The sequence below is a fragment of the Cajanus cajan genome, chromosome 7, assembly GCF_000230855.2.
Source record: "Cajanus cajan strain Asha chromosome 7, NIPB_CcT2T_4, whole genome shotgun sequence".
In the NCBI taxonomy this organism is placed as follows: domain Eukaryota; kingdom Viridiplantae; phylum Streptophyta; class Magnoliopsida; order Fabales; family Fabaceae; genus Cajanus; species Cajanus cajan.
Window position 1 is genome coordinate 37,132,431 of NC_138523.1, and position 12,534 is coordinate 37,144,964.

The 12,534-nt window shown below is 43.5% G+C and overlaps 1 protein-coding gene across 1 annotated transcript; it reads right to left on the reverse strand.

Annotated features, from left to right (window-relative positions):
* Positions 1-2,339: 2,339 nt before the first annotated feature.
* LOC109792640 (pathogenesis-related protein PRB1-3) lies at positions 2,340-3,262 on the reverse strand. The gene has a single exon (XM_020352061.3). The coding sequence runs from the start codon at positions 3,117-3,119 to the stop codon at positions 2,538-2,540; it is 582 nt and encodes a 193-aa protein (XP_020207650.1). The 5' UTR covers positions 3,120-3,262; the 3' UTR covers positions 2,340-2,537.
* Between the last annotated feature and the right edge of the window lie 9,272 nt (positions 3,263-12,534).

Here is a 12,534-nt window from a genome sequence, read left to right on the forward strand (position 1 = left end):
ATCACTCTTTCACCTGAGAATCCTACCAGTGGTTCGTGGTACGGTTCTAGGCTTTCCTCCAGGATCCCGAGTTGCACAAACGTGTTCCAATACATGATGTTGGCAGAGCTCCCCTGGTCAACCAAGGTTTTCTTCACAATGCAATTGTGCATTTCAACAGAAATTACCATGGGATCATCCTGAATGGGATCGACGCCTCAAAAATCTCGGTAGGAGAAGGTAATCGGTGGCATCTTCGGTGTCCTCGGCTGATTCACACTAGTTACTGATCGCATTGCCCGGAGGTGCCTCTTTCGTGCCGAAGAGGTGGAACCTCCCCCAACGAAGCCTCCGGCTATTGTGTTTATCACTTTCCTTGGTCATCGTTATCTTCCCAGGAATGCCGCGAACGATCTTGTCTTTCGGCTGAACGGGATCGACGGCGTAGGTCTCTCGGCTGATGGGCTTCGCGAGAGTGGTCTCTCCCTCTTTCCTGGTGTGGTCCTAGAGGGTGACAAAGTTTCTGAGGTGACCTTGCTTGATGAGGTCCTCATGCTTGTCTTTCAGCGCCGAGCATTCTTCAGTTGAGTGCCCCCTGTTTCGGTGGAATCGGCACATTTCGGCTTTGTCGGCTCTAGGGGGTGTGTTCGCCCTTTTCGGCATCACAAGGATCTTTGATGCAAGGGCCTGTTCCATTACCTTGGCCCTACTCGCGTTGAGGGGAGTATACGCTGCGAAGCGTGGCCCTCTCGGGGGGCGAGTATTTGAGGGCTCAGCATTCGTTTTTCTCATCAGCTCTCGGCCGGATTCTTTTCTGCTATAACCTTCCTCGGCCCTAGCCTGATTTCGGGTTTCTGCCAGCTCCTCCATTTGCATATACTTCTTGGCTCGGCGTCGGAGATCGTTCATATCACCGGGCGGTTTCTTACACAAACTGTTCACAAATGGCCCCGGCCTCAAGGCGGTGCTCAGTCGGTCCAACGCCATGGCCGGGTTGAGATCCCCGATCTCCATGGCAATCTTGTTGAATCAGTCCATGAAGCTTCTCAAGCTCTCTTTCTTCTCTTGGCGAACCCCCGCCAGCACTAATGATGTCGTCTTGTACGGTTTGCTCGTCGCAAACTACAGTGTGAATTGGGATGACAACTCATTGAACGAGTCGATGGAAGAGCTCGGTAATCGTGTGAACTAATTGAGAGCTCTCCCTTTCAATGACGTGGGGAATATCCAGCACAAGGCCAAGTCATCTTGGGTAGAGAGGGTCGCTTGTGTCAGGAAAACGTTCAAGTGTTCCTCGGGGTCGGTAGATCCATCATATTTCTCAATCGGCATGCTCTTCCAATGGTCCAAAAGGGTTGCCTCCATTATTCTTCGGGAGAAAGGGTGTCTCAACGAGTGGGTAGTGGTGTCGACCTTGCCACCAATCAAAGAAGTAACCGGTGTTCGGGTCACATGGTCGGTTGGGGCATGATAGGCCGACTCCTCTAGGAGTGTGGGAGTAGACGACACGTAAGTTTGGTTCAGACTTCGTAGCTCGGCGTTTTGCCGACGCAGTTCGGCCAACTCCCTGGCGTCGGCTTCTTTTTGTCTTCGGATGGCTGCCATTTCCTCACACAATGCGCGCAAGTCATCATGGAGGTCGGGCTGGGCTCCTTCAGTGTTCGGCCGAACCTCTTGTATCACGGGCTCCGGTTGTGTCTGAGGCATTTCGTACGGGTATCGTTCCTGGCCGGTCATGACGGGATTGTTCTCGGGGTTAGGGATCGGTTGAGTCGATGTCGATGGTCCTTTGCGTGTTACTACCATGTCTCGGTCTTAGTCGTAGAGTTCAAAGGGGCTGAATGTTCCTGTGTTAGGATACACACTTCACTTGTCCTTGTTGTGGCGGGTCTGGTCCTAGGTCTAGGTCTTCTCGTTCATTTCCAAGTAGTCTGAAGTGAAGGGGGGTGCCTGCAAAGACACTCTAACGCTCAAGTAAGTGCACGGCGTAATAAATGCGGTAGTTAAAAATTAGTTACTTACCTCGTAGGGGTGTTATTTATAGTTATTCTTATTGGGCCGCGATTAGGGACTGGACCCCGAGAAATTAGGGGACTAATCCAGCGCATTACGTAAATTAATCTCTCCATAATTATCCTGGCATAAATCCGTAACTTGGCCGAGTCCGCCGACGTGTTCGGATCGGTCTGGTCGGCCACCATACGGTATACAAGATGTTATAAAGCTTGTTTCAGTGTATAAAAGTGTCGAGTTACACTTTCATATTATTAAAATAATGTTTTTTTGGTAAATAATTGAAAAGAATGACGTAAAAATGAAGATAGAATTTAGATTTGAAGGCAAAAAGAAGCCCATCTCTCTCATTAGAAGAAAGTTTGTAATTAATGTTCAAATCATTCAACCAGTTGCTCATGGAGAACAACAAATGGATTAAATAATAATTACAATAATATAGACAAGGAGACTATATATAACTAACGAGCTAGATACATGCATGCATGTGCGTGTGTGATGATGTAATATGAACAGATTGTGAAAATTGATTGATGATTCATGGTTCATGTATGTTGTTGCAAAGGGTTCTCATTGGCGTAGTTACCAGCAGGATCGTACTCGCAGGCAATGAGCATTCCCATGGCGCGGTTGTTGCAATGCTGAAGGGCGCAGCCGACGCGCTGGGAGTCCCGCCACACGACCTGCGTGAAGTGGCCGCACGCTTTGGGGGGAGGGGCGCACGTGAGAGTCTTGAAGTCGTACCACTGCTTCTCCAGGTACCAGAAGTAGGTGGCGTCGGAGGGGTTCCAGTGAAGCTTCTTCCCCCAGAACATGTTCTCGCCGTACTTGGAGTTCGAGTGCACCATCCTGCAGTCGTTGTAGCGCTGCATCAGGTACCCGCGCGCGTAGCTCGCCAGGCTCTCGTCCCACGCCAATAGCGGCAGGTTGTACTGCTTCCGCACCCAGTTGTGCGCCTGCAGAAACTCCGCCGCTAACAGGCTTTGGTTCGTGAACGACGCGTCCTCGCTCTCAGGGACATACCCGAAGAACTGCCTCGCGTCCACGCGGTGGTGCCCGCCGCCGACGCTGACGCTGGCGCTGGCCGCCAGCAGCGGGAGGAGGAGGCACGCTTGGAAGGGATGCATGTTTTTCTGATGCCGCTCCCGTGGTCCGAGAGCCGCGCTACAAAGGTACGAGGTTGGGATTTCGGTGTTCGGATCACTGCTAATACTACTCTTTTCGAGAGGACCTTTCTTTTATTATTATTTTTTCTTCTTCTTCTTCTTCCGTGTTTCTATTTATGTGATGCATCGTGATTGCGTTGCGTTAAGCCAAAAACTGCATGCGTACGTGGTCTTGTGGCGTCCACAGATTCGGGTACGTCTATCAATAGTCAAAGTGTTACTGAATTCTGTGTTTTTTAATTCTCGACGGGTGATTCGTGATTTTTGCTTGTTACAAAAAATAGTGTGATGTATAATATACGTACGTGTTGTTGTTACACTAAAAATGACAGGTTTGCTAAACTATGGAGCAATATCCTCTCGTGTGTAATCTATACCATATGTCGATTTTTAGCTTTTCCTAGATCATTTTAATTTTAGTATATGTTTGCTTTGATGGTGAATTTGGTTTCACCACCAAAACGTAAAAACCGTGAAACTTTTAAAGCTACTATTTGTTTTATTTTTTATTTTATTTTTGGTAAAGAACCTACTATTTGTTTAAAATTATCGTATATTTTGAGTGTGTTTTCTACTGCTAACCATTGATTATAAGTTTTCAACTAATTTTATAAGATACACCATTAATCGCCGTTTTTTTTTTTTTTTTTTTACATGGAAAAGACCATTTATCACCGTTTAATTACAAATACAATGTATTGAAACAAAATTAGTTAAATTTATGAAACTAATTTATAACTATTTAAACTTACATTAAAGATCATTTCAAACTTGATAATTAAAAAGTAATTTCATGCCATAGAGATTTAAAGCGAATACTAAACAGCTTTCTTTGTACACAAAATACGCGCTCATGAATCAAACTCCTAATAATATATGTTGAACTTTCTTGATTAATATTTGATTATGTTCTTACTGGAGATCGGTCGTAGGGGACGATCTGCTGGGTAAGATCGGCGAGCCTCCTTCATTGGGTATGCTTGCTGTTTCAAGGCAGGGGTGGTACCTGCAAAAGAGACTCCGATACTAAAATTAGTGTTTGTGGGTGTATATGTCTCGTATGAGTAATGCACGTACTTTCGTGTGAATTAGGGTTTCATTGGGCCTTGGGCCTAAGATCAGTTATGACCTATTTGGATGTCGGGCTGACGTCGCCTAGTGTGTGTCCAAGGTCACTCCGCGCTAAGATGTCGAGCTCGAGCTCGACATAGCGATACAGATAGTACACTAGCCCCCCGAGCTCCGAAGACCGTGGGTCGAGGAGTTAAGACCGAGCTCGTCAAGGGACCGTGACCCTTCGCATACGCCTGTCTGTCAAGATGCCACACGTGTCATAACCGTCGCCTCGTTCTCGAAAACGTGCAGGCGGCGTGTTAATGGGAAGTGACGGTTATGCAATGATGGTCGTGTTCATCATAATGGGGCTCATTAAATGTATCACCAGTTTTGTCCCTTGGCTGACACGTGTTGTGGCCATTTGAATTTTGGGAAAAACCTTTTCTTTCTCTCGCGCCCTTTCCCATTCACTTTACTCTTTTTCGTTCTTTAGCTTCTTTGGCTTCCTGTGCACACCAGTTTCGTTCTCCTCTATTCACTTTTCATCTTCGCTTACCCTGTCTCCGTTCTCTTCCGTCGCCATTTTCGGTAACTGAGTTCTCCTCCCTCCTTATTGTTCTTTCGTTTGTCAAAGGAGTACCAGGTACTTCGATTTCCCTATCCTCTCCTTCCTCTCAAATCTTTTTGTTTTCTTGATGGCTGGTAATGATGGAATCATGCTTTGGAGTGCAAGAGGTGACATACTCAAAGATCCAAGAGGAGTGGGCTAGACATGGAAGATTGGGCCAGTCAAGGCCCAATGGGCCCTATGGGCTTGGAAGGCCCAAACCAAGTTTCAACATGGGCCTATCTTGTTATGAACATTCTTATTATATTTTGTTAGCATAGTTTGAATATATTTTGGTCTTGTATTTTGGACCACATAGAGTAGCATTTTAGGTTTTAGGCTTGTTGGGCCTAGTTTTGGGTTTCATGGGCCTTTGGGCTTTTGGTACCCAATATTGGGCTCATTTTCATTCTTGTAATTTTTCCTTTCCATTGTATTTGATTGACCATTGTAATTAGGTCATTAGAATAGGATTATGCAAGGATTACTTAAATAGGTAAATTAGATTAAACTAGGTTTAATTTGGAAGTCATTTAAGTTACATTTGAGTCACATGTTTAGCACCATGGGTGGCTGAACATGTGCCACTCAAATTAACCCTAAATAACTCTCAAATCAAACCTAAATGCACCTTGGTACCTAAATTTTCGGACTAGCACATGGGAGCCAAAATTTGAATTCAAATTTCAAGTTTGAATTCAAATTTTGGGCGCCACATGTAGCCTTTGATTTAGGCGCCCAAAGAGTGCACATCCGGAACCCTACTTAAGTCTTTCTTCTACACATTGTAATCACTTTGAACCATATATGAAATTTGAGAGCCTAAGTGCCGAGTTTCCTCTTCAAAGTCTTCTTGAGAGTTCACCTCAAAAACCCTAGGAAGTTCATCTTCTTCCTTCTCTTTGAAGTGAGCATTCCATTGAACCTTGAGCTTGGATGCTTCCATCCAAGGCTTAAGCCTTCTTCCTATCCGAGAATCCTCCTCCTTCTAGTGTTCATCCACTTCGGTTTGCATCTCCTTGAAGAAGATCTGAGCTAGAGAGAAGATTAGGAGAAGAACACCTTTCACTCCTCCTCACATTCTCCATCAGGTAACGATGGTGCCGCTCCCTCCGCGCCGGCCAAGGGCAAGGGCAAGGCGCGCGGCAAGGCGGTGGCTGCCGGGACGGTTGCCGCCGAAAGGAAAAAGGGGGAGAACCAACCTAAGAAACCCTCTTCCGGCATCCCTGGCTATGAGTGGGTCAAGAGTGATGTCGGGGAGTTTCAAAGCGTCGTTAGGTCATTCATAGAGATCAATGCGATTCGGAAATCGCATAGAATCTGTGACCCTTCCATTTCCAAGCTTATACGGATCGAAGCCTGTCAGGCCGATGAGCGTGTGTACATGGGAAGTTCTTCTGACCCTCCCCACTTTTACGTGTATCAGTGTCTCTTTAGGGATTTAGGCGTCTGTCTTCCCTTCACCCAATTTGAGTGTGACTTTTTGAATTTCGTCAACTCGGCTCCTTGCCAGTTGCACCCCAATAGCTGGGGTTTTTTGAGGGCATTTCAAGTCCTGTGTTCAGCCCTAGGGATAAGGTTATCTCGTCCTATTTTTCTTCATTTTTACCAGTTAAAATTGGGAGTCCCTCCTTATGGTTGGGCGTCTCTGAGTGGCAGTAAGGCTGGGGTGTTGTTTTCCCATTACTCCCAGTATTACAAAAACTTTAAACAATAGTTCTTCCGGGTTACGCTCCAGGGCGTCGACCCGTTGCAAGATGAGGTGTTCCACTTCGGCGGGCTGCCGAAGTTTCCTTTTTACTGGCGGCTGGCCCCGGCTCGGTTTCACGGGTCGACCAACTTGCAATTGACGGCCTCGGATGCTGCTGCCATTGCAAACCTTGAAGCACTTCCTCGTCCCTTGGATTGCAAGCTCGTTTTGTCGCTTGCTAACTCGGTGTACAAGGAGAGGGGTCTAGAGAGTGAGTATCTCGTCCTTCTTAGTTGCCAGGGTTCAGGAATTTTTTATTTTTACCGACGTATCTGATTGTTGTATCTGCAGGCATAATGGGCAAAAGCAAGTGGCATGAGCTGAAGTCTCGCTACAACGTCACCGAGATTAAGGTCCCTGACCCTCAAGAGGAGGAGGTGGCCCCTCTACAGACCCTGAGAAAAAGAAAGAGGGGAGAGAAAGAGGTCGGGGGGACCTCTGCCCCTCAAGATACCGAGGAGGTGACCTCAAAGGCTACCGACACTGGCGCGGTTGACCTCACGTGGAGTCCTCCGCCCGAGGGAGCTCCCCAAGTGGCCGCCGAGGTGGTTGCCCAGGCCGCCGAACAGGTTGTGCAGGCCGCTGAGGTTGGTGCCTTTCTTTGTGGTTTTCTTTCTATACTGCCTTTTTCTTGACTTCTGACTTAGGAGAATATTTTTGTCTTTTGTAGGTGAGGAATGTTGCCGAGGTCTCGGTAGCTCCGAGCTCGGAGGTGCCAGGGGCGAGCCCCCTAATTGCTGAGCAGGAGGCGCCTGCTTCTGCTTCTGCCGAGGCCCGCGGAAAGGGGCCGAGCTCCGAAGTTCCGACGCCTACTCCCGCGGCCTCAGCGGCGCCATCTAGCACGTAGAAGGGGGCCCCCAAAAGCCAATACCTCGCCCACCGCTTTGGAAAGGATCTCTCTCTGGTGCGGTTGGACCACGTGAGCGCTTCAGAGGATATAGACTCACTGTGGAGCGCGGGAGTGACCTCGGAGAAATTCTTCCCTAAGGGTTTGCTGAGCTCGATTGATCGGGCTATGATCTAGACGGTCGGGTCAGTGGAAGGCCTTGATTCTGCTAAGATCTTCCTGCAAAGGACAACGGCCATCATGGACCACTGGAAGCATAAGTGGTCCAAGTAGCAGGAGGACCTAGCGAAGCTGAAGGGCCGAGTCCAGCCTTTGAAGGAAGAGAACAAGGCCTTGGCGGCTTGATGGAAGCACTTGGTGAAGATTGATGTTCATCCAAGCTTCCATGCAAGGACCGAAAATGCTCCATGAGGTTATCACGTTTTGACCTTGGAATTCTCCTTTGAAGAAGCTTCAATGAAGGAGAAGCACCTTTGAGGAGGTTCGGTTACCTCTTAGAGAGGTGAAGAAACTTGAGGAACCAAGCTTCTAGGAGAAGGAACTTTAAGAGAGAACCTAGGAGGAGGTTTCTCACGAAATTGACTCTTGAAAATGAGAGAGAAATCTGATTTCTAATTCTCATAAATGTCCAAAAGTGATTACAAGAGAGGGTTTTACAAATATATAGGGGAGGTAGCTTCTAGGAGAAGCTAACCTTAACCATGGTTCACTAGGAACCATGGTAAGGTGTAGCTAACCATCCATGGTTTCTAAAACTTGTAGGAGAAGCTATCCTTGACCATGGTTCACTTAAGAACCATGGTAAGGTCAGCCTAACCTACAATGGTTTAGAAACTTAGAGGAGAAGCTTCAAAAACTAGAAGGAAAACTAGTAAGTTTTTGGCCATGAACAAGAGAGAATGCTAGGCGGCCTTGGCTCTAAATTGCTCCAAGATTTATTTCAAAAATATTTGATTTGGTTTAGTTAGGTTCATCATATGATGATGAGACCTAGCTAAATCAAATCTATGAAAAATTAGGAGCAAAATGAGTCCAATATGCAAAATTTTGCCTAGGCCCAGTTCTGGCCCAATTACTAGTCACACCCTCAAGTATTGCTAAATGTCACCCCCTTTTTCTCTACTGAAAAAATACAAAATGAATGTATCAACTAGGGAGGTTAAATGGAGTTAAACTCTCCAAGTAGCCTACCTTAAAATCAATATACAAACACTAGAAAAAGCAAGTAAAGTGCCTCACAAATACAAAGGCAAAAATAAACCTATACAAAAGAGCTACTTTATGTACAAACATATGAAAAAGGTCTTTAAGATCATCTCATTCCTCTTGGTTCTTTTAGCATTTTAGGTTTTAGGCTTGTTGGGCCTAGTTTTGGGCTTCATGGGCCTTTGGGCTTTTGGTACCCAATATTGGGCTCATTTTCATTCTTGTAATTTTTCCTTTCCATTGTATTTGATTGACCATTGTAATTAGGTCATTAGAATAGGATTATGCAAGGATTACTTAAATAGGTAAATTAGATTAAACTAGGTTTAATTTGGAAGTCATTTAAGTTACATTTGAGTCACATGTTTAGCACCATGGGTGGCTGAACATGTGCCACTCAAATTAACCCTAAATAACTCTCAAATCAAACCTAAATGCACCTTGGTACCTAAATTTTCGGACTAGCACATGGGAGCCAAAATTTGAATTCAAATTTCAAGTTTGAATTCAAATTTTGGGCGCCACATGTAGCCTTTGATTTAGGCGCCCAAAGAGTGCACATCTGGAACCCTACTTAAGTCTTTCTTCTACACATTGTAATCACTTTGAACCATATATGAAATTTGAGAGCTTAAGTGTCGAGTTTCCTCTTCAAAGTCTTCTTGAGAGTTCACCTCAAAAACCCTAGGAAGTTCATCTTCTTCCTTCTCTTTGAAGTGAGCATTCCATTGAACCTTGAGCTTGGATGCTTCCATCCAAGGCTTAAGCCTTCTTCCTATCCGAGAATCCTCCTCCTTCTAGTGTTCATCCACTTCGGTTTGCATCTCCTTGAAGAAGATCCGAGCTAGAGAGAAGATTAGGAGAAGAACACCTTTCACTCCTCCTCACATTCTCCATCATTTTTGGTATCAAGAGCAAGGTCTTCAAGGAGATAAGTGTCTCCACTTTTTGTGTCCGTGTTCTTGTTGTGTTCTTGTGATTCTTGTGTCTTAATTGAGTTTCTATTTCAGATCTATTTTGTTTTGAATACTTGTGTTCTATAGATCCATTGTTGATTGTTTTTTATTTTCTTCCACAATCAATGTTTTAGGACCTTTTTGCTTGTGCTTATTTTTGTTTTTATTTGAGTCTCTCCATTCTTGTATGTGTCCGTGATTGGACCTCATGCATTTGCATTAGATTTTGGTTTTGAATCTATGTTTTTTCTTAGAGTTTGTGTTTAGTCATTATATGTTACAAAATTCCTGGAACAGCATGTTGACCTAATTTTTCTTTGAGTGCATTGTTCATAATTTTGGTCTCGGTTTGCTTTCATCTTTGCCTACCTATATGTGCTTTTTATTTTGCCTTATTGAGTTCATAATTTGCTATTAGTTCTAGCAAATTTCTTTAGAGTTAGGTTTCCATTGTGTACTTAAGTTTTCAAATCACTTTCTATTAAAAATTCTTAAGAAAAATTTGTGTTACTTAAAATTTCAAGTGCTTAATCCTACTTCTAGTGCACTATCTTTTGGATTCAAATTTTTAAAAGTAAAGAGGCTGAAAAACAGAGGAAAATACAGAGCCTATTGTTTCAAATAGTTAAAAAAAAAAGAGAAAAAAAATGAACAAAGAATCCATTACAAAACCTAAAAACTAGTGCACTAGTTTCATCATTTTTCACTTGATTTTTGACTAACTTGTAGTCTCGGTTTCTATAGCTTGGAATCTTAAAAAAAATTGAAACAAAAGGCAAATACCTTCTCTGGAATCTTAACTTGAATTTGGAAAAAGAAAGAATTAAAAAAAAATAGAGAAAGCAATTTAAAGAGAAAAAGCCGAGAGGTGTACAACTACAAAATTCACTTGATTCCTTAGCTTGTTTGGACTACTATTTGGTGTGTTCTTATCCAATTGCTTCCAAATTTTTTTGTGTGTTGTTAATCTACTCTAGTACCTATCTAGGAACCTTCCTAACTGAGTGCTAGCCTTCTTTGGAGTCTTAATTTTCAGTTTTATTTGTTGAACTTCTTTGAGTCTTGTCATATACACATATTACTCTTCACTTTTGGTATAAGCTTTTCAAATTGTGCTTTTGTTGCTTGTCTTGTTTTCTTTCATTAAATTCCCTGTGCTGGAAGTGGCCTTAAATCCTTGCTTAAGGATCAAACATTGACTCAACAAAGAGTAGGAAAAGTTTTGGACACTAAGACTACAAAATTTGACCTAATTTAGTGACCAAACTCTTCCTAAACTTCCTTCACTTGAGTGAACCTTCCTTTCACCTTGTGAGCAGCCTTCTTTAACTATTTTTGTTGTGTTCATTGTGCAGGTCCAGGAGCAACCTAAATCAAGGGTTAGTGGCGGATTAAAACACTTGAACAAGTGTTAGAAAAATTGGACAACAAATCCGTCACTAATTGGTCACAAAAGCCGCCATTTATTGCTTTCTAGGCTAGTTTAAATTTTTGCAATTTCTCTTGTATTTTAAACCAATTTGTAAAGCTTGGAGGGAGTATTAAGAAGCTGGTCAGGTATATCTAACTCCTTGGTAGCCTACTCACGTGTAGTACTAATGGAAGTGGCTTGGAAATTTCATATGTTTCAAGCTTCCACTTAGGGTTATTCGACTAGTTGATTATCCTTGCTTCCTTTAAGTTGTTTCAGCTTAATTGTGTTTACTTTGCTACCCTAATTCGTCTAGACTTGTGTAGTTTAATTGCTCACGCTTAGCTTTGATGGAGGAGGCCCATGGGCTAAGGGCCCAACTACTAGAGCCATGGCAAGGATGATGCATGAAGAGTGGGCCCAAGCCCAAGGAAAGCCCACTACTTTATTTTGTTGGGTTTTGTTTCAAGCCCATTAGATTAGGGTTAACATAGGAGTGGGCCTTAGTGCCATGTATTTCTTTTGGGCCTTGTATTTTCGGCCTAGTAGTGTAGGAATGTCATTTAGAGGTCATGTGAATTTAGGGTTAATTAGGTTACATGTGAATCTCCATTAGCATGTAATTAGAAGCACATTTGGAGTGCATTTCGGCCATGTGCTACACATGCACAAGGTGTGATCCGAAATGCAACTCAAATAGCTTCCTAATTACATGCCAAATGAGTGCACATGGGGGGGTGGCCGGTTGGCACCAAAATTTGAATTTTAGAATTCAAATTTTGGCGCCTAGAGTTAAGTTAACCATACCATGGTTTTACTTAACTCTAGGTGAACCCAACTTAAACCCTTAACCTAATTTCTATTATAAATACTTGTATGGCCGGATTGTAGGATACTTTTGGATGATATATTGATGAGATTTCTTACCATAGAAATTGCCTATCCGAAAGTCACTCTCCCAAACTCTACCCTACTTGAGATCCTCTCCTTGTAGAGCTAGGGAAACCTTCCTTCTTCCGGACTTAGCTAGACGCAAGCTAGAGTCACATTGGTGCTTCTTGGAGCTTCCATTCCTTGTCAATCTTCCAAGGAACCGAGGAGCATTGAGGGAATTCTGGAGGATTTCCAAGTGGAACCTCATCAAGTGGTATCAAAGCTTCGGTCTTCAAGAGATAAGTCATCTTCTTGAATTTTGATCCGTGGTTCAACTTGTCATCTTGTGTTCTTATTGTTCAATGTTTGAGTTCATGTCATTTTAGAGTTGATTCTTTCCTAGATCTATTTTCTTGTCTTAAAATTGATGGATCTAGTTTTGGATTTGCTTGAGTGATTCATATATGCATTTTACTTTGAATTGCTTCCATGAATCATGCTCCATTCTCTTGTGCTTAATTAGGAATTTTCTGCCTAATAGCCTTTGAATTTGTTTGAGTCATCTTTGCATCTTATTCGGTCATTTAAATGCTTGAGTCTTTTATTTTTAAATCCATGTCTAGTAGGTTTGTGTAGTTCTTTTATGTTCATCTATCTTAGCTATGCTTGT